At 39.8% G+C, this 20985-nt stretch overlaps 1 protein-coding gene across 1 annotated transcript; it reads right to left on the bottom strand.

Annotated features, from left to right (window-relative positions):
* Positions 1-3200: 3200 nt before the first annotated feature.
* Positions 3201-14486, bottom strand: AK3 (adenylate kinase 3). Its single transcript, XM_010138869.1, has 5 exons — positions 14364-14486; positions 11047-11219; positions 8612-8730; positions 7129-7248; positions 3201-3207 (listed from the first exon to the last, which is right to left on the bottom strand). Exons 1-5 carry the CDS (start codon positions 14422-14424, stop codon positions 3201-3203), a joined length of 480 nt encoding a protein of 159 aa, XP_010137171.1. The 5' UTR covers positions 14425-14486.
* Between the last annotated feature and the right edge of the window lie 6499 nt (positions 14487-20985).

Below are 20985 nucleotides of genomic sequence, written 5' to 3'. Positions count from 1 at the left end.
GCTGAGCTAGTGATCTCTTTACCTTTTCCTTTTTATTATTCCTTTTTATATTTCCTTTTTATTATTGTTGTTGTTATTTTGGTTTTAGTTTAGTTATTAAACTGTTCTTATCTCAACCCACACGTTTTACTTCTTCAGTTCTTCTCTCCATCCCACTGGGAGGGGGGAGGAGTGTTGAGATGGCCGCGTGCTACTTAGTTGCTGGCTGCAGTTAAACCACGACACCATTGTAAAAAGGGACGGTACATAAGTGCTTTTTCAAGTCTCTTGTTCTGTGCTAGCTGCTGCCGAGGTGCAGTGTGGACTTCGTTAGCAATATTGCACGAGTTCTGTTTCTGGATCCTGCTCTGGATTCCAAGCAATGAAGAGCTTACGCAAAATAGCTCTCTTGAAAAGAGCCAAAAGAAATACTGCTTTCTCTTTAGGCATTTGTTTGCTAGAATTAAGATTAGGTCACTACCACTGAATTACCTTTAGCCCAGTTATAATTATATGCTGATAGATGGGTAAAGCTGTGCATCTGGTACCTGTTGCCAGTAATGACTTGAGTGTCAGTGATCCACGAAGCACAGTTTTAAGAAGTGGTCTGAGTACTGAGTTCTGATTTTTGAACCTGAGTCTTTACATGATAGCTTCATGCTATCACAATTCAGTCTTCTGATTAACTTTCCAGTACTCATGTGGCTTTGTTTTTTGAGATCAAGCTGTTCCTTGATTGTTCCTGTAATTAAAGTCAAATTTCATAAAACCCTAGCAAATTGCATTAGAAGCCCTTTCATTTTTGGTAGATTACACATTCTTATCTTTGTATTCTTATTTGCAAACATTGAGGATTTGTGCTTGTCAGAATCACTGAATGTAAATCTCTATCCGTAAACTTTTTAAACTGTTTATGTAACTAATAGATAATTCTCCTGTGTAGGAGAACTAATGAAAAATACCTTATCAGTGATGCTAGAGATGCATTAAAATATAGGAAATTGTGACTGTTAAATTTTCTTTTAGTATCTTCAAAGGCTGATTATACCTTCTGGTAATGCTCTTTCAGTGTCGAGTTAGGTGTATAAACAAAAACTTCAAACTGAGCTGCATGCCCTCATTCTAAGGTTAGTGAATTGCAAAGGTGTTATATATATATACTGGTGTATCAATGCAAGTAAATTCCTTGCTGCAGTAAGTCACCCATTTAGAATATCTTAACCACATTTCTCTTATTAGGTATGCTGAGCAGATGGGATGATAGCCAAAGATTTTTGTCTGATCACCCTTATCTTGTATGTGAAGAAACATCTAGATATCTGATGTTGTGGTGTTTTCATCTAGAAGCTGAACAGGTACGAAGAAGATGTTTAAACTGTTTGAAAGCATAGTTTCCCACTTGCATTACAGAAAAGTGATTAGCTGTTGAACTGTTCTTCCCACCTTCTCCCTACTTAGCTAAAGAAAAACTACAGTGCATTGTCACATGTATGTCTAGTTGTAGCTAATTATCAGTCCCCTTGCTTCTGTAAGCATCAGTCCTCATCTGTTTAGGAACTAGAACAAAAGGAAATCGTGCTGATTTTTAGAAATATAATCACAGGAAATATTTTTAAACTATAACTTTTTTGCAGAAAAGAGCTCTGATGGAGCAAGTAGCACACCAAGCAGTTGTAATGCAGTTTATTATAGAGATTGCCCGAAGCTGCAATGTGGATCCAAGAGGCTGTTTTCGTCTTTTTTTCCAAAAAGCCAAAGTAAGTCATCGTGGGTAATGATGGAGAAACTCTTGATGCTGTACAAGGCACCAGTGTTTTGGAGAAGGCATCTTCCTAACCATAAGAGGCTACTTTATTGACTGACTTAGGTTTATGGAATAGTGTTTTGTTAGCAATTCTTTTCTAGACAGAGTATTTTGGTGTCATTTCGATTCTGAAAATGAAAGTTTAATGGATTTTCTTCATCCCCGAGGGAAAGCAAGATACAGCAGGGGGACCACAAGAGTGTTATAGACAAGGAATAACAACAAACAGAGACTAGTTAAGGACTGATTTTGTCTAATTACACCAGTATTTTCACAATGTACCTATGTATTGTCACAACCTTCATTTCATCTGCAGTTCACAGTGGTGCCCAAAATAGTGACCCCTTCTCATTACTGAAATAGAACAATCCAGAGCTATGCAGGAAGACTGAAACTGTGGCTTGCTGTAGACTGTATTCAGTTATTCAAGACTCTGATGGATCTCGGTATTGCCTAAAGGTCTTCAGTTAAAGTGCTGGTCAACTTGTGCTTTACTTTTGACCAGAATATTACAAGAAGCACCTGTTCTTCTAAGGGTACTGACTTCTGAGCTGATAAAAGAAAGGCTAAAATCAGATTTATTTTTACATGTCCTTAGATAAATCAATTACTTTGCTTCTAAATATAAATACTACAGATAGTCTTAAAAATAAATCTACCTGAAATTTCATTTTAAACTGAGTAACATTAATCTTGAGTTGTTCATAGTTGTTACTCCCCAAAGGCTATAACAAGCGTTACTGCGTGGTTTTTGGTTTTTTTTTTTTTAGCACTGTGTATGCTTACAACTTAAAAGTAAACCCAGCTGAAGTGCAAATATTTCATTTTTGTCTTTGCAGGCAGGAGAAGGCTATTTTGAGGCTTTTAAAAATGAACTTGAGGCTTTCAAGACGAGAGTGAGAATCTGGTCACAATCACATGGTTTTCAAACTATGTTACTACATGATCTCAGTGTCAATCCTGGTCTTGCAGGGGAGCTGACGTCTTTTTCACAGGTAAGTTTATTCTAGAAATTAAAGTAGGATTAGGTCCTGTCTTGAAGCTGTTCCTTTCTGAAATATAAAGAGGATCATTGCTAGAACTGCCAGTGCTCAGGATATATCATGCAGTATTATCAATATGCAAGGCATATATGGGCTTTATTTTATTTGCTGGAATTCAGAAAGCATGAGCATAAGATCAGAAGCATATGTTAGTTCACTGCCCTTACACTGTCATGCTGAAATTAAACACTGCATCATAAAACTGAGCAGATGCTAGAATTGTATTCACACTTTTTACCACAAGCAGTGAAATGAGCTTTCAGTGTGAAATGACTAATCCTATTCATGGGATCATTCAGGTAAGTCAAGCCTAAGGAAAGTCTCCTGTTGTGATAAAAGAAAACTGAGGGTACTTAGGTCAGTATGAGTGATGGTCACATTCTGGAATGAAGAAGCAACTTAAAAGATTGTCAAAAATTAGGTATTAGGGAAGGAGTTCACAACTGAAACTACTTATTTGAAATAACTTGATTAAACTGTCTCTCAAGTAAATTTTAAGTAAATGCACAGTCAAGTACTAGAAATATTGAGACCAAATACAAGCTATGCCAGCAAATTTAAAGAATTCTCGACGTGGTGAGATAATACTCACTGACTTTTTCAGAGCTTATTTTCTTACTAATGCAAATTTGTCTTGGCTTAAGATGGGTAACACAGAGTCCAGCTTAAGCTAAAATCTCTCTGTTTCTCTCTCTCTCCCTCCATATGTACAGTTATGGAGAATTAAGCTGTCAAATTTTCATCTGTTGCAGAACACAGGGGATCTACTAGGTTCCATAAACACAGATGTCTGCAGTTTAAACTCTGTGACACAAACAGATGAAGAAGAATCCAAAATGATGGACACAGTATAGTACTCTTAAGACTGAGGCCAAGTACTCTTTTTTGTCCTTTTGTCTTTTTTTTTTTTTTAAAGAAACAAACATGGCTATTTTCTTGACACTTATTTTTCTGAGTACTGCACTTTATTTTTAGTGTCAGATTTCTGTTGTTGTTGTTTGGTTTTAGGGGGAAAGGGATTTTGAAGGGTGGGTAATTCAGAAAAAGCTGTAATAATGTTTGAAAATGTGCTGCTAGGTTTTTGGTTGTCCTTGAAGAGCAGGGTTCTCATATTGCCGAATGTGAAACTGGATGTGTTTTCTTCTACTAACCTTGCCTTTCATGACTTTAGATATTAAAGTATGAAAAAAAAACCTGCACAAATACAATGTTTACAAGAAGCAGCAGATCCTTGGTAGAATCTACTGTTATCTTACTGCAGATGTGGACATGTTTTCCTCTATGAATATTGAAGATCACAACTGTATTCATGCTACTTTACTGACATTATAAGCTCTCAAATTTGATTATCAATAATAGCAATAAATCAATACCTGGTATCAGTATTTCAGATCTGAATGGATTAGATTAAAACACTGGCTTTCTACCTCTAAGAAAGGGGATTTAAATGTTACATTGTGTTTTAATTAAAGATAACTTGGTTTTGTCCTAAAATGTAAGTGATGCTTGTCTATGTATGAGTGCTGGGCTGTATGATTTTTGACAGTCTGACTGTCTCTCTGTTTGTTCATAAGAGTAACTTCAGGGATTGTTGGCGTTTTTTATTTAAACTAGGTCTCATGGGGAGAAGTATTTGATGGAGGGGATGGAGGCAACTTGAGGTACAAAGGTTAGGGTAAGATTTCAGTTTAAACAAAAAGTTTTGTTGCAGTTCACATAGGGTAAGTTGTCAAGCAGTGTTGAAAGGTTATTTCATATGCTACTAAACTAAAGTGGGTTTCTGATATTGCCAACTCAAATAATTAAAGTGGAAAATCATGAAATGCTTCCTGTTTGAGGAGCTGGAAATCAAAATACTATTTCTTGACGAGGCCTTCCACAGAACTTCTGCCATTACTGTGCTTTTCTAACTTGCTGCTCTTACAGCAGTTCAATCTATAAAAATGTATACTGTACTTGGAAGACTCCAGTGAAGACAGCTCATATCTCAAATAATGGTATCAGTACACACTTTTGGCCCTTTATTGTATTGTCCTGATTGTATGTAAGGTCCGGAGGGTGTCTAGATTACGACAGTTTGATAAGCACAGTCTACCTGCAGTTGCTAATTCAGGCAAAAGCTGTACTGAGATCCAGTTAATTTTCAGCTTTGGCTATAGCAGAGATAAGAAGTCTTAAGTCTGTGCTATATACCAGAGTGAATATTAGTACATACACAGTAGCAAAAGTAGAAACTGCTGATCCACTGACAGAAGCAGCTTTCCGTGTGCCTTTGGTCTTCTATCAGTTCTTCAGCAGACACACTGAGGATAAAAAGCAAGCAGCAGGTCTGTCCCAGATGCAAATCGGAGGTAACAACCTTCAGTAGTAATCTTTTCTTTACGTTTGACAGATACTCCAGAGAGGATAAGTAAACACTACTGCCTCCTTAAAAATTAATTTATTATTAAGGGAAACTAATAGCTTCAGTTGTTTTTGAACTGAATGTTGTGCTCAGGGCAGTAAGGGCAGTGTAGCACCAGTGACTTGCAATTGCTATCATTAGCAGTAGAGCCACACTGATCTAGCAATCTGTGATATACTAACAGTTAGTTTTAAAGTTTCTAAGGGGCTAAAATTGGATGGTGTGAGAATTAAGTGTCAAATCATAAGGAGATTCCCTTCTCCTTCCAGCTAACTGAAACTTGAGCAGACTGGCAAAAAATTAAAATCCAAAACAAACATAGCTGCTTTTTATTGAAATCAAAATGCATAAATAGAAGTAAGCACCGTATCAAGGTTTTTCATTGTAGCTACTGTTTTCTGACCATCACTTTTCTAAGGAAGTGCATCTCTAAACTCACTCAGTCTGCAGCCCTCCATATAGACATTTCTGAAGAGTAAAGTATAAGTAGTCAGCCTTTGGCAAGCTTTCGTTAAATTGTAAATAAATAAAAATTGCAAATTAAATAAATTTCGTTAAATTGCTTGCTGTAATGGGAAAGCTTTACAAATTCTACAGTGACCATCTTTTTTAGACTCAAGTGTGTCTCAATTTGGCAATGCTAAAACCAGATGTGCAAATGTAGTCCAGTAGGTCAGCACCACAGCTCTATAGCTCTTTACAGTCACTGCAAAAGTAAATTGGGATCTGCATTAGTAGGACAAAGGTACTTTTAGACATTGCCTAGACATAGTTGTTTGTTCCTCAGGTTTTGATGACACTTCTTGAAACTCTAAATCTGGTGAGCATAAAAAAATGGCTAGGAGAGTTCAATGAAAAGGAGCAGTGTATTACTGTATTACTCAACTATTAAAAAGTGGGGCCTGTGGAGGCTTGTAACTCCAGTTATCTAGTGAATAAATAAATGAGCTGGTCAGAGACATGCACTAGTAATATAAACTCATGAAAACCAGTCCAATTGCTACAACAAAACTTGCTACAGTAATTAATAAAGTTAATAATTTGACCACTGGAAGTGCTGGCACTGGCATCAATGTGCAGTTCTTCTTTTGAAAATAGTAGAAAAGACACATTCACTAGTCACGATCATCTAGCTTCAGGCTTACCAGATTACATTTATATCTATTCAGAATCTGTTGTCTTTTTACTAATAAAGTCTTCATACAGCTGCACAGAGCCTTTACCAAATGTGACATGCATGACTGAAACTCCATTTCTCATGCCTGCAAGATAGCTGCTCTAAGAGCAGAAATATAAACATACTAATAAGGAAAATCATCCAAGCAAGTGTTAAGGGTAATTTAAGCCCAGCAAAATCAACTAAAATATGTGCAAAGTGAAAAGAAGGTGACTGTCTTCCATGATACCAATCTCTACTATGCCAGTTGTGGTCTGAAACGGCTTTTTGCACAATGGTGGTCATGGTTCCCCACAGCTTCTGGCTGGTCCCAGCTAATCACACATTCAAGAAATATGCTTTCATGTCCTTATCATTGCTTTGCACTACATTTCATGAGTGAGTAAATCAATCAATGTGCTTTGAAATTTAGCTGTATTCTGAAACGTGTTTCCTTCACCAGTCAGTATTTGCAAAGATATTTTCTGAATAACAGACACAAGAGTAGCTGCTTTTGTTAAAGTCAGTACTATATTATAAAAATCAGTTATATTAAATACAAAAAAATACAGCATGAAAGTGAGAACAACGGGCAACAAAGTTTTATCATAACGTAAGTTAAAGATAACATTAGACTTGAATTATTGATCAGTCTGGTAGACTACTTAAAGAAATTCTTGATTGCTGAATCTTATGTAATCGTGAGCTATGACAGATGAGCAGAAGTTAGACCTATTTTCACCTGGGAGTGGCAGCATCTTTCTGGCTGATGTCCGGCAACTTGGTTTGGAGGAAAGCATAGATATGTGGCCAGATCTTATTGGTTTCTGTTCCAGAGAAGGATTTCAATAAACCTTTTTCTCTAAGAAAGAAAAAGAAGAAAGCATTACGGAAGTCAAGTTCCAAGATCTCCATCTCACTATAAGATTACTCTGGTAGGAATGTGCAAATATGCGTGTGATTTAACACCAAGAACAGCCATAACATTGGGAATGCAGGTCAGACATTCATTACTCACATCCTCAAACAGTAAGCTATTGGCCTCCTCAGTTCATAAACTAACAGCTGTCCAGAGAGTACATAATAACAAACTATGAAGGGAAAAAACTAAGCAGCAATGCAGTCATTTAACACGTGCTATATAGCAGTCACCCAAACAATGGTGGCTAACCCCAAGTATTGCAGAGTCACATCTCAGGGATCAAAGAAGTGCAGCAGAACAAGCAAGGGAACCAGGCACAATCAGGTTACTCTGAACTAGTTCTAGTAGCTAGTTCTATCTGTAAAGTGTGTTATTATCAGTGATAGTAATAATAATAGCTCAGGCCTGTGTCTTACTCTGGTGCTTTGATGCATTTCCACTTCAGAAAACAACCAAAGTTAGGAAAACCACTGTAAATTCAGAAAAGCTCCTTTAAAACTTAACTACCCCAAAAAATGGAGCTTCTCATCTTTTGCTCAGCAGTTCTTGTAGAGCATAATGATATGGAGATAGAGGAAGGACTGTCCCTTCAGGATGTTGTCAAAGACATTTCTTCGTCTACGCAAGGTAAGACTACAAAGCTCTACATGGTGACTTGTTATTATTTATACATTAGCAATGTGATATCTTCAGCTTTACATTAAGAGAAACTTCGTGGATAATTTTGGCTCATAAAAGAACTAATAATTTGTTACCATTCCACAGTGCAAATAGGAGTGGTCTCAAATACCTACTTATTCCCAAAGAGTCTTGCTAGCTGTGCCCATCACAGTCCTGTTCTTAAAACAGCCACTTTTAAATCCTCATAAACAGCTTTTCTATTTGTGTATCACTTCTTGACCCCTTGCCCTTGTTAGGAGGGCTTCTATGTATACATCCAGAAGAGAAAACACTCCTGAATATTCACAAAATAAAAAAAAAAGGAATTGTCTCTGTTACCTTACTAACCAGAGGTATGTTGCTCAGAACAGTACTAAAATATATAGAATAACGCGTAGCACTCTTTATAAAGCTAAATATGGCTGCAGTGAAAGGCTTTTTTGCTGAGCAGGCCCCTAAAGGGGTTTCATGAACAGTAGAAAACATACTCATTTTACTGGATTGATTTCTTACTGAGTTGATGATGATACACTACTACTCATACCTCATACTACACGTACTGTTGCAGTATCTCTGTAACTGTTCCTCGCTCTGCTAATGTGGAAGAAGCTTTTAGAATATGAAGAAAGGTTTTACTACTTACCGATAGTATTCTAAAACAGGTTTTGTTTGTACATTATAAGCCTGCAGCCTCTTGGTAACCGTCTCTGGTTTATCATCATCACGCTGAACAAGTGGCTCTCCAGTAATATCATCAATGCCCTAATCATGGTTAAAAGTAAACACTGGTGTATTTTTAAGTATGTTTTGCTTAATTTTGTATTTAAATTATGATGAGTTTCCAGTTAGTCAAGATGTAGACTTCTGCTCATAAAGAGAAAGGCTACTGCCTATATCTTATCTAAAATATAAGATGTTTACTTCCCCATAAAACAGTCCATCAGCTGAAAATCCTTCATCAGTATTGGCATTGCACATCAGGTCACAGTAAGCTGACTAATTTGTCCTCTGGAACATTCGCTGAATATGGAAAATGTGTAGACAAAATCTTTATATGTGAGGGAAAACAATATTGTTGGTAATATGTTCCTGCCTAACAAGAAACAACCAAGCAACCAACTGGACCTTTGTCTGATGGAGAAAGGAGTTAATGGCCTTTTGATTTTAAGTCAAAATGTAAGAATTACCATTTAGCAACAGCTATAAAAAAAAAAGGCATAAAGCCAGCTGAAATTTTTCTAGGATTCAGTAAATAAAGATAGGGACCTAATGTGTGAACTATGACAGCTCCTACTTTACTGTACATTTCACCTCCCATTTACTGAAGTGCTTTAAGTGATTATGGAGCTTTTAAGTCTTGAAACCAGCAATGACTGAAGAAATTACGGACCACTGACATATCTAATGACAGACTAGCTAGCAGCATAAAAGTTGGCTCCTTCTTAGGTGCACTGAGTCATTGTGGATCTAAGGACAGAATATGACCCACCACAGATAGAAGAGACTTTTTGCTCCTTTGTACATATTAATTAAATCTGTAAGTATTTTTATTTTCCCTAAAAATAAGTCTCCTCTGACATTTGGAGTGGAAACATGGGCAATCTTGTATGTACAAAATAAATTAGACCACAAAAATGTTTTGCTTTCCTGCTTGCACTCTGGCATTCAGTTTCAGAAAAATTAATAACTATTAATGTTCAGTAAGCTTCTCTGTTCATAAAGGTGTGACAAAACTCTGTTTAATCCAAGAGCATCTTACAGATCATATTACAGATGGATTTATATGGTCAAACTTACCTTGTTTATGTATGTAATACAATAATATAAAACACTCAAATTTTAAATGCAGGCAGCCATACAAGTGCCTTCATTCTACCTATCAAATATTTGACCCTTCAGCCTTGCATTAACTCTAAAGCCATAATCTTTTGGTTCTGTTGAGTAAGTAAACATTTTGCAGTTCTATTAGGTAACAGAGAACTGTGTTTCAGCTGTTTGGCTCCATTCCATAGTTTCATTTAAATATTGCAGTCTACTTTATTACCTTGTGATGTGCCTGCTAATTAGTGGAAGGTGGAGTGATCCTAACAAGAAAGCTGTTGCAGCTGAAGCCCACTCTTAGGTAGGTCTGCTAATTCTCAGTTGCAGCTTGCCTATGCTCTTCTGCAACTAAAAGTAACCATGACTTAAAGCACCACATTTTCAACAATACAAAGGCAGCGTTTAGTGTTTCCAGTTGCTCACTTCCAGTGCTTACCTGCTGTTTCAGCTGGCCTCTTTGCCTGCAACACTTAAATCCAAAACCCACAAGGCCTCCTGTGCTTCTGATGTAAGTTAATAGAGCTCCCAGGTGAGATGTGATGCCACAACCAGTAAGTTATTTAGAGTTAAGGATGAAATACATCTTAAGCTGACTTGCACTATAACTAATCCAAGTTCTTAAAAAATCTTAAGGTAACAATGTACAATCACTATCTTCAAGTTTACTATTCTGCTTCAGGATATCTCAAACCATAACCTCTTTGATCTGTTGAGAAGCTTCCCTGACTGCCAGGTTTCTACATGTAATTTTGCAGTACAGCTGTTGCTTGAAAATGCCTGTCCTCATTAAACAGAAACTTAGGGAAGGCGTTCAGTGGATTCCTCTGGCTGGTGATTCAGTATTTTTCCTAGATACAAAGAATGAGTCCTCTGAAGAAAGGAAGAGGAAACTACATTTTGGACAGGCTGCAAACTTGCAGAACAGGCTAAGAAGGTGCCAAACTCCTATGCCATTGTGCAAGACAAGAGATTTGCAGATCAGTGAACAGCTTTAACAAGAGCTTATAAAACACCATGGTCTTTCCTTCTGCAGGGGACAAACACATTGTCCATCAGCTTGAGCTTTTTCCAGGTCACTAACATATCCTCAGAGGCAGGGTGTTACCAGAAAGGTTCTGTGCTCCTAAGAGATTAAACAAGCCTTTTTTTTCCCTGAACTACTGTGTTATGCAATAACATATACAAAATATATTTTACTGCAATTACTAAACGCAATGCAACATTTATTGAATGCCAGCACTAATGTGTATTGCTTACCTGTGCTTTTGGAGGACTGAATTCAAGATTGTAGACTCTGCCACTAGCAGGGTGGATCCAGCGTGCTGTGAGCCGACTTTTTATGGTCGCAAATGGCACATCTAGGTCAATCACAATGTCTATTTGACATTCTTTATCAAGGGCTTCTGCCTGAGCAACCGTTCTGGGGAAACCTTTTTAAAGGAAACAACTTCATAAAAACCCAAAGCCAGAGTTATAACTGGACTCAGTCATTAGAGAAAATAATTGTCAGACAAAAGAAAAAAGCGCCATCATACTGTAAAGGTTGAAAAGACATCAGATTTCCCAAGCATTTTTCAGAATGGCACTCAAACACCTGCCAGCTTCCATTTCCTCATTTCAGTTAATCATATTCCTAGAAGAGTAACAAATAAAAGCAGAAAGACCCTATAGTCATATGTACTACCTACCACTATACTGAATAAAAGCATTGCATACACATCAAATTTAAAAAGCTACAGGCAGTTCACTCAGAGGTCTGGAACAACCTAGAAACAGTTGTCATCACAACTCGAATTATTTCAACAGTTGTGTAAGTCTGGCTTAAGGATATGACCTTTACAACCCTTTTGTACCCAGATCCACAAGCAGTAAGCCAAATCTATCTACCAGAGGCAGTGCAGAATTAATTTTACATAAATGAGTAGCTTTAAAAAGAGTTCTGGAAAGTCTACTTTATCAAACTATCCTCAGGTATGATGACTGTGAGAACACTCAGGCTGAACAGGAATCAGTCTCTTCACTTAAAAGACACTGCTTTTTGCCCCCTGAACTCTATGGCTCTAATAGCATGCCTTCAAAGAGACAGTTTACTACTGGGGAAATAATCCAGAGGAACTTAAGAAGTGTGAGGGTGGGGCTGGAAAACAAGAAAACCAATGTCACCACAAAGATTTTAAAATGAAAAACTGACCACACGATCTTTTAGCAGTCAGAGCTACTGCAGAATATGCTATTGCATCACAGATTCACTGAAATAATACCTCTATCCACAAAGCTCTTGCACAGTGTCAAGTTCTTCAGAAGCTTGTAATTTTCATCATAGTAAACAAGAAAACTTCTCCATAAAGGCACGTACTGATAGGTACAAACTTAAGAAACTCTTTTTTGCCTAATATTGGTTGACGAGTCTATTGCCTGAGTAAAGCACCCATCAAGAACTGGCCTTACAACAGAAGAAGAAAATATTTTACGGTCTTAAGGCTATTGTGTCTTGTCTAACACAGCACAGAAGGAGAGCTGATTAACTTAGACCAAGCTCTTGCTTGTGCATTAAGTCTGATGCACCTGACTTGCATCACAGTCATCAACTGCCGTTATCCCATTTCTCTTACATTAGCATTATCTCATGGAAGTGCTTCTAGATGTTAAGAGCAGAGGGAAAGCCAGGACTCCAGCACTGCTGTTCTTTCTTACTCTTCACAAGCTAGTCAGCCACCACACATACTAGTTATGCAGCTAGGAAATTAATTTGCTGTGGGACTTAGTAATGAGAAACTTCCTCAACAAATTAAAAGTGCCCTTACAAAAGCATTCAATTGAAACTGATCCAGTGATTACTACATACGGTGTTTTCTCAATATAGAAAAAATAATCTACAAGATGTGATAAATTATGAAGAATCAAGGAACACGGAGAGAAGTGCCCTAATTATACAGCACATAAATCTAAGCAGATCATACACACACATGGCTCAAGACGGGCATGTCTGCTGTGACTCTAGAAGCCACCAACTTTCTCTAAGACAATAGAAATGAGTATTTGGGTAATTAAACATACAGCAGCTCAGCACCTCTAGTTTGACCTAGTTGATCCCAGCTGCTCTGCGTTGCAGTTATCAAACTAAAGACTTTCTGGTTAACATATTTCAACAGAACAGTCTTGTTCCTACAAAGCCGATTATGCCAGAGCTACCCCTAGTGTAATTCACTGAGTCTCATTACAAATGCTGATGCAGACAAAGCTTCTGCTCCAAAAGTTTGAGGAAGACAGCACATTAAAATACAGCAGAAATTTGCCTATTCTCTTACAGTCACCACACAATCCTCCTGTTAAGCTGGTGTGCCCAGCTATACTGTCACACATCCAGATGCACAAGGCTGGAACTGTGTATACACAGGACCTGGAACTAAAAAAAAACATCTGCAGCTCTTTCCTTTATTGATTAGGTTTCATTGTGCTATTCACTGTGGGAATTAAGCCTTTGTCTTCTCTAAGGAGGAATGTAACTGTGACTAAAGCCACCAGAAGAGATCACTGTGCTAGAAGCATCTGTTAATAAAGCACTGAGGGACAGACAGCACTGTGGATTTTTCACTCCCTCTAAATAAAAAGCCACACCATCAACTTTTTAGTTTTATCTACTGAGACAGGTTGCAGCTAGAATCTGAAAACACATGCATCCAGCCCACACAGTCTTTGTGCTGCGCATCCAGCTATACTCGCATGGGCTGGGTTAACAGGAGCCATTCAGTTCACCAAGACAGCGCCAAATCCATTTTCTCTCTACTGTGAATGCTGAAGCAATGAGCTTATGCTGAAGATACACAGAACAAGCTACTGTAAAGAAAAGAACCAAAGAGCAAATGAAAGAGATCTTTCAGAGCACCAAGGCAGTGTTTTTGTTAGATTTATTACACACTGCACTGCTGCAGTACTTGCATCCCATACTGAGCCTTGTTGCTACATCACATACCTACCTTGCTATTTTAATAATTCCTCAGGCCCCCTCTTCAAAAGTGTTCTACCTCCCAAGGACTTTAACAAGAAAAGGCTTTTAAAAAAAGAAACATCAGTGCATATTTTAAAGGGAAGATAAAGCATAAGAACTAAAAAGATATTTTACTGGACTGTTGAACTACCCTTTTCAACATGAATTAAACAACCCTGCAATGCTCGGAAGGCGGGATGCACCCAAATCATCACAGCCAAAGAACCCAGGCACCTAGCTGCTGAAGGTTTCACAACAAGCTGGCAACAAAAACTGTCCAGTTACTACAACTCGAGGATGGCTACTGGAGTATAGCTATCTGCAAGCGACCAAAGCACTCCTTTCAACATGAATTAAACAACCCTGCAATGCTCGGAAGGCGGGATGCACCCAAATCATCACAGCCAAAGAACCCAGGCACCTAGCTGCTGAAGGTTTCACAACAAGCTGGCAACAAAAACTGTCCAGTTACTACAACTCGAGGATGGCTACTGGAGTATAGCTATCTGCAAGCGACCAAAGCACTCCAAACTTCCCAGTGCAGATTTTCTCTCCATATGTAGCGATATCCAATACGCTAACTTACCATCCAATAGCCAGCTGTACTGATCTAGACCTTTTAGCTCATTCAGCATTAGTCGTGTCATGATGTCATCTGGAATAAGCCGCCCTTGATCAATGTAGGACTTGGCAACGATTCCAACTTCTGCAAAAACAAGAGAAGTGGCATTACACTATCCTGACCTCCAGCAAGCAAAAAAAACCCCACAAGCCTGCAAAAACTTTTTTGATCAGGATGGCACAGAAAACAGTAAAACTGTGAACAAGACGGACAGTATGTATGCTGACATTCAAAAACGGATGGTCGGTTAGGATCCGATCATGCAAATATGTGTCGGATTAATTCAACTGTCTGTAGTTCCATGGATGGAAACTGGGCATTCAGCACACCTCTATCCCCACACCATCCAAATAATTTTACTAGTAAGTATTTTGAGTACTAGGTTTCCAGAACGAAAATCAGGAGAAGCCATTGGGTAAAACAGTCTTCTGTAAAGTATCCTGTAAAGGATACAAGTTCATTAAGATATCAGCCCTCACACTTCCTGTACAAGAAAGTCGTTTTCTTGGTTTAGTGGCTAGTTGCTAACTTACAATTGCACTATGAAGAGAAACACCTTTGATATTTAACAGAGCAGTATGTAGTGGGACACGCTTGCCAGATAGGTATTTTTATGATTGCTAGAGTTACAAGAGGATGTTTTTAGCTGTGTAAACTATTTATAGGAGCATGCAGACACTAGTGTTTTCCCATGGAACTGACTAACCTTGAATACGTTCATTTAGCCCACTAGCTCACTAAAATGCCATCCATGCATCACAGTTCTGGATATCACACCATGCTGCTACATGACATGAATTACAGCGTGCTGTAATTCACCCAGATCATGGCTATAGTAGAGAAGAAATTAATTTGTCTGGGTTGTGTCCTAGGCACAAAGTCTCCCTGGCCTTCACTTATAAAACAATTACCGTTATGTAAGTCACCCAGAATAGCAGCTAGATTGGTTTTACTGTAGATATGCAGAATCCTTTACTTGCAGCCAATTCAGATCTAGTCACAGCAAACTAAATAAGAGAAAATGGGATGAACTGAACATACCAACACAAGACATATCCACTTTCAGCAGAATGCAACAAAGAATGCCAGTCCCATCACTTGATGCAGTACTGGAATGTGCCAGAGTAGAGAACCCATTCTTCAGACAAGGCAACTGAAAAGCAATAGATGCCCTCAAGTCTCACACTCTCTACCACTTCTTCTCATGGGGGACTTCAGCAGCCATCACTGAATGTCTGCTGGAAATACAAAACAGCAGAGAGGAAACAGGTTCTAGGAGGTTCCTAGAGTGTGTGGAAGACAACTTCCTGACACAAACAGTAAGGGAGTCAACTGGAGAAGGCTCCGTGCTAGACCTGTAGTTCACAAACAGAGAAGGACTTGTGAGTGATGTGAAGGTTGGAGGCCATCTTGGCCATAGTGATTGTGAGATGGTAGAGTTTTCAGTTCTTAGAGAAGTAAGGAGGGGAGTTAGCAGAACTGCCACCTTGGACTTTAGACCTGTTGGTCACAGAGAAGGACTTGTGGGTGACATGAAGGTTGGAGGCCATCTTGGCAGCTGTGATCATAAGAAGGTAGAGTTTTCAGTTCTTGAGGAAGCAGGGAGGAGAGTCAGTAGAACTGTCACCTTGGACTTCCAGAGGGCAGACTTTGGCTTGTTTAGGAGACTGATTGGCAGAGTCCCTGGAGAGGTACCCCTGAAGGCCAAAGTTGTCCAAGAAGGCTGGACACTTTTCAAGAGGGAAATCTTTAAGGCACGGGAGCAGGCTGTCCCAGTGTGTGGTAAGATGAGCCATCAGGGAAGAACACCAGCATGGCCAAACAGCAAGTTTTGGCTGGAACTCAGGAAGAAAAGGAAAGTCTATGGAAGAAGAGGCAGGCCACTCAGGAAGATAATAAGGATTTTGTGAAGCTGTGCAGAGAGAAAATTAGAAAGGCTAAAGCCCAGCTAGAACTTCATCTGGCCACTGCCATAAAGGACAATTTAAAACGTTTCTATAAATGCATCAACTACAAAAGGACTAAGGAGGATCTCCATCCTCTAATGGACACGGCGGGAAACAGAGTCACCAAGGATGAGGAAAAGGTTGAGGCAGTCAATGCCTTCTATGCCTCTGTCTTTATTAGTAAGACCAGTTGTTCCGTGGGTTCCCAGCCCCCTCAGCTAGAACACAGGGACAGGCAGCAGAGTGAAGCCCCCATATTCCAAGAGGAAATGGTCAGTGATGTATTGCACCATGTATACACACACAAATCTATAGGGCCAGATAGGATCCATCCAAGGGTACTGAGGGAGCTGACAGAAGTGCTCACCAAGCCACTTCCATCATTTACCAGCAGTCCTGGCTAACTGGGGAGATCCCAGTTGACTGAAGGTTAGCAAACGTGATGCCCACCTACAAGAAGGGCCAGGAGGAGGATCCAGGCAACTACAGGCCCATCAGTTTGACCTCGGTGCTGGCGAAGGTTATGGAGCAGATCATCTTGAATGCTGTCGTGTGGCATGTACAGGACAATCAGGTGATCGGGCCAGGCAGCATGGGTTTCTGAAAGACAGGTGACAAGGTGACCCACTTCATGGATGAGAGAAGGGCTGTGGATGTTGTCTACCTGAACTTTAGTAAAGCCTTTGACACCGTTTCCAACAGCATTCTTCCTGAAGAAGCTGGCTGCTCATGGCTTGGATGGGCATACAGTGGCGTTCCCCAGGGCTCTGTTTTGGGTCCTGTTCTCTTAACATCTTAATCAATGACCTGGATGAGCAGATCGAGTGCACCCTCAGTAACTTTGTAGATGACACCAAGTTAGGCAGGACTGTCGATCTCCTTGAAGGTCAGGAGGCTCTACAGAGGGATCAGACCTGGGGGTGTTGGTCAACAGCTGACTGAGTACCAGCCAGCAGTGTGCCCAGATAGCTTGTATGAGGGATAGTGTGGCCAGGAGGTCTAGGGAAGTGATTGTCCCCCTGTACATGGCACTGGTGAGGCCACGCCTCGAATACTGTGTCCAGCTTTGGGTCACTCGCTTCAAGAAGGACACTGAGATGCTGCAGCATGTCCAAGAAAAAGGCAATGAAGCTGGTGAAGGGTCTGGAGAAGAAGTCCCATATGCAGAGGGGCTGAGGGAAGTGGGTTTGTTTAGCCTGAAGAAAAGGAGACTGAGGAAGACCTTGTGCTCTACAGCCACCTGAAAGGAGTTTGTAGTGAGGTGGGGCAGGGTGGGGGGAGGGGGGGGTGTCAGTCTGTTCTCCTAAGTAAAAAGGAGTAGGACAAGAGGGAATGGCCTCAAGTTGCACCAGGAGACATTTAGGTTGGTATTAGAGAAAATTTCTTTACAGAAAGAGTTGTAAAACACTGGAATAGGCTGGTGAGTGAAGTGGTAGAGTCACCGTCCCTGGAGGTATTTAAAAGACGTATAGATGTTGTGCTGAGGGATGTGGTTTAGTGGTGGACTTTGCAGTGCTGTGTTAATAGTTGGACTTGATGATCTTAAAAGTCTCATCCAACCAAAACGATTCTGTGGTTTTGTGATTCTGTAATGCATCAGTAGCTCAAAAGAAAATAATAAAGGGACAATTTCCCATTATTGGGTGTTCACATCTACAGCCAGGCTTTGAAAAGTTTGAAGACCACTTAGAAATAGGTACCACCCACCTTGGTCAGACTTCAAGTAATTCTCACAATGTAGGAAAGCGTCAGAGTCTGTTGCTAGAGTCCTCCAGCACAGCACAAACTGGAAAGAACATGACAGTCTGCCTGAGTACAAAGTGTCTATTCTTTTCCCTACCTCCCTTCTTTGAGGTCAGCAAGTCATACCACTTTCATTATTCTAGTGCACTTTGAAGTACGTACCCTGCAAAAGTAGGCTGGGTGGAGGAATAAATTGCATCTAGATAGTTTAATGTGTACTTACTACTTGGACCTGTTACTGATTTATGCTGCAGCATTGCCCTAGCCACAGCGATCTAAGAATGTACACAAGGCAGGACTGATAGAGAACAGTACTAATGTACTTTGGAAAGACAGATGAGCTTTTGGGCCTGAGGAGACTGAGAGCACAGTGAGTTGTAAGGTCGTATTCTTAGACCAAGAGAGCTGCAAACATGCTGCCTCACCCAACAAACCTCAGGTCGTTTAGGAAGTCACTATTGCAGATTTAAAAAATAGGCACAACTGTACCGAAGTAGTTGTATGTTAGGACAAAACATTTGTGTACTAGACCATACCTTCTTTTTTTTTCTTCCCCCTATTGTTGGGGGTAGGATTTAATGAGGTTTTGTTGGCTTTACTTTGATTTGGTTTTTTTCAGCTTGCGTCTGAAACAACTACAGGCATGGCAATCTTAGGAATTAAAGACAATCCTGTCTAGGTGATAACAGGTATCCATAGTTCACGATTTTGCAAAAGATTGGCATGTCCTAACCACATTACAACAAACAAGCTCTTAGTCATATTCAGACAACAGGTTGCTTAGCACTAGAGAGTTGGTCACAGATTCTCCACTCTCCAGAGCAGCTTCTTTGTGGTAATAACCACAAAACGCTAAGGACACTCACATGTTCAACATGACTTTGAATAAAGTTCATTTTCAGAGGACACCAAATCCAAAAACGGCACAGTATAACTGTTATTAATTATATTTAATTTTCCAACTGTTTTAACTGCCCAACTTAGCCTAACACAGTTCCCAAAGAACTGGGAATTGCAAGATTTTTCTATTATAATTAAACCTCATAAACTCTTTCCTTTGTCAAAAGTCTCTGAGTTGCCTGCCAGTCCCTCTCCTTCCTTCGGTGTATTACTCTTGCTACCTCAGTATTCATCTCAATCTTCTGGAGTCCATTTCTGCAATGAGTAACTCACTTGCAATAAAATTAAAACAAGAGCTTCATCCAAGTTAATCAGTGAGTTAAAAAACTCTGTAGTAGATTCCCGTAAGTTCTATGCTAGCTAATTCAGAGCAAACTTCATCTTTCACCCTCCACTGCCCTTACATTCAGGGTTTTAATGTGTCTGCTATGCTTTCATTTCACATCTTGGTTCTTCTTCACATTCTTTATCTGTTACCTAGAATACTTCGCCAAATCACTTTTCTTTCATCTACTTCATGGATGCTTCCTTAAATCAAGTGATGGGGTATTTCCTCTGGCAATTTCCTCTTCTCACATATTGCTCAGCTTGATTCTGGTGCTCTTTGATCTTGCTTCCAATACATATTGGAAGAGCACAAAACCTAAAGTATTATTTAGTAAGGAAAATATTTCCTTTATCTTCTGGAACACCTTCCCTTCTCAGTAGGTCTTACTTCCACTGCAAGTTTGTAACAGCAACAATTTCGGTTTTTTGACCCTCTGCAAATAAAAAGTTACTCTTGTGCAACCAGACAGACAGAAAAAGCATGAATGTGATCAGATATGCCTGCACAGATGGCGTTCCTAGCAAATGTTTAACCTGTAGATATCAACTGTAGTAAAGTCAGTCTACTAAGCCAAAGATATTATTCTACAGAGTAAACAGAATTTGTGTGAAAAGAGATGTGGAAATCACATCACAACTGATTTAATGATACAGATAATTTTTCACCTTCAAACATGCTTACAAGCTTCCAGAACCAAGACTTCCAGTCACCTAATCCTAATATTGCAGGGATACTTACCAGGGAATGTAGTCCTCTGCAGCTTTGGAGTGCTGGAAATAACAATACTCTCACTTCATCACATGCAAACTTAAATGGCTCTTACGAGGTTTTCCACCCCACCATGAAGAAAAGCAGATGTGGAAGTCAGGAGGGGACCCTTCATCAAAAACTGCAAAAATTCACTGGGAAGAGGGGTTGTGGCACCTCACAGAGGGCCAGAGATCAAGCCAGAACTATACAGTAGGTATAATTCACATCATTACCTAATACAAGCAACTCTGTAAGCAAACACAGACTATGCTAAAACTTAAGCACAATTTGAACTTGTAAGATAATAATAAATTATTATTTAAGATAATCTAAAAAAACCACAAGCAGTTTGAAAAAATGGCCTATTGTTTTTGGAAAGCACCATTACACTTATGCCTGCCAGTATGGGGCCAGCCCTTCTAATTCTGGAATAGCTAGTAATTCTAGGTGTCTCTACTTCTAGCCATCTAACCGAGACCTCAAAAAGTCTGGTTGCCCATAGCTCCTCCTCTTGCCCCTTCTGTAAAAACATGAGTATTTTTCCCTTTCAAGATGCGTCAGCTGGAAGACTATCAGAAACACCTACAAACACAGCCGGGTGCTTACGAAAAGCACAACGATGAGGGAACAACCAGGTGCTACAAAACAAGGAACATGGGGCAAAGCCCGGACAGGCCCCGTTCAGGCTTACAAGGAGGATGCCAGGTGACAGCTTTCAGAGGATCTTCGCCTGAAGCCTCGAGGCCCGCTTCGGTGGCCTCTGGCCACCAGCAGGAGCTGCATGAAGACGCCCAACCTCGGGCCGGGGGGAGGCTGGCACTCAGACGTGGGACTGGGGAGCAGCAAACCCTCAGCAGCCAGAGGCCCTCCCGGTTTTTCCCGGGAGGGGTGGGAGAAGGGGAAGGCGCGGGGCGGGGGC

The sequence above is a fragment of the Buceros rhinoceros genome, unplaced genomic scaffold (genome assembly GCF_000710305.1).
Source record: "Buceros rhinoceros silvestris isolate BGI_N320 unplaced genomic scaffold, ASM71030v1 scaffold10226, whole genome shotgun sequence".
NCBI lineage: Eukaryota > Metazoa > Chordata > Aves > Bucerotiformes > Bucerotidae > Buceros > Buceros rhinoceros.
This window is presented reverse-complemented; position numbering and strand designations above follow the sequence as displayed.

Coding starts and splice junctions, on each gene's coding strand:
- AK3 (XM_010138869.1), bottom strand. CDS start 14,424: ATGACACGACTAATGCTGAATGAGCTAAAAGGTCTAGATCAGTACAGC. Junction 11,220..14,363: donor GTACAGCTGGCTATTGGATG/GTAAGTTAGCGT, acceptor TCCTTTAAAAAG/GTTTCCCCAGAACGGTTGCT. Junction 7,249..8,611: donor CCTGTTTTAGAATACTATCG/GTAAGTAGTAAA, acceptor TTTCTTTCTTAG/AGAAAAAGGTTTATTGAAAT.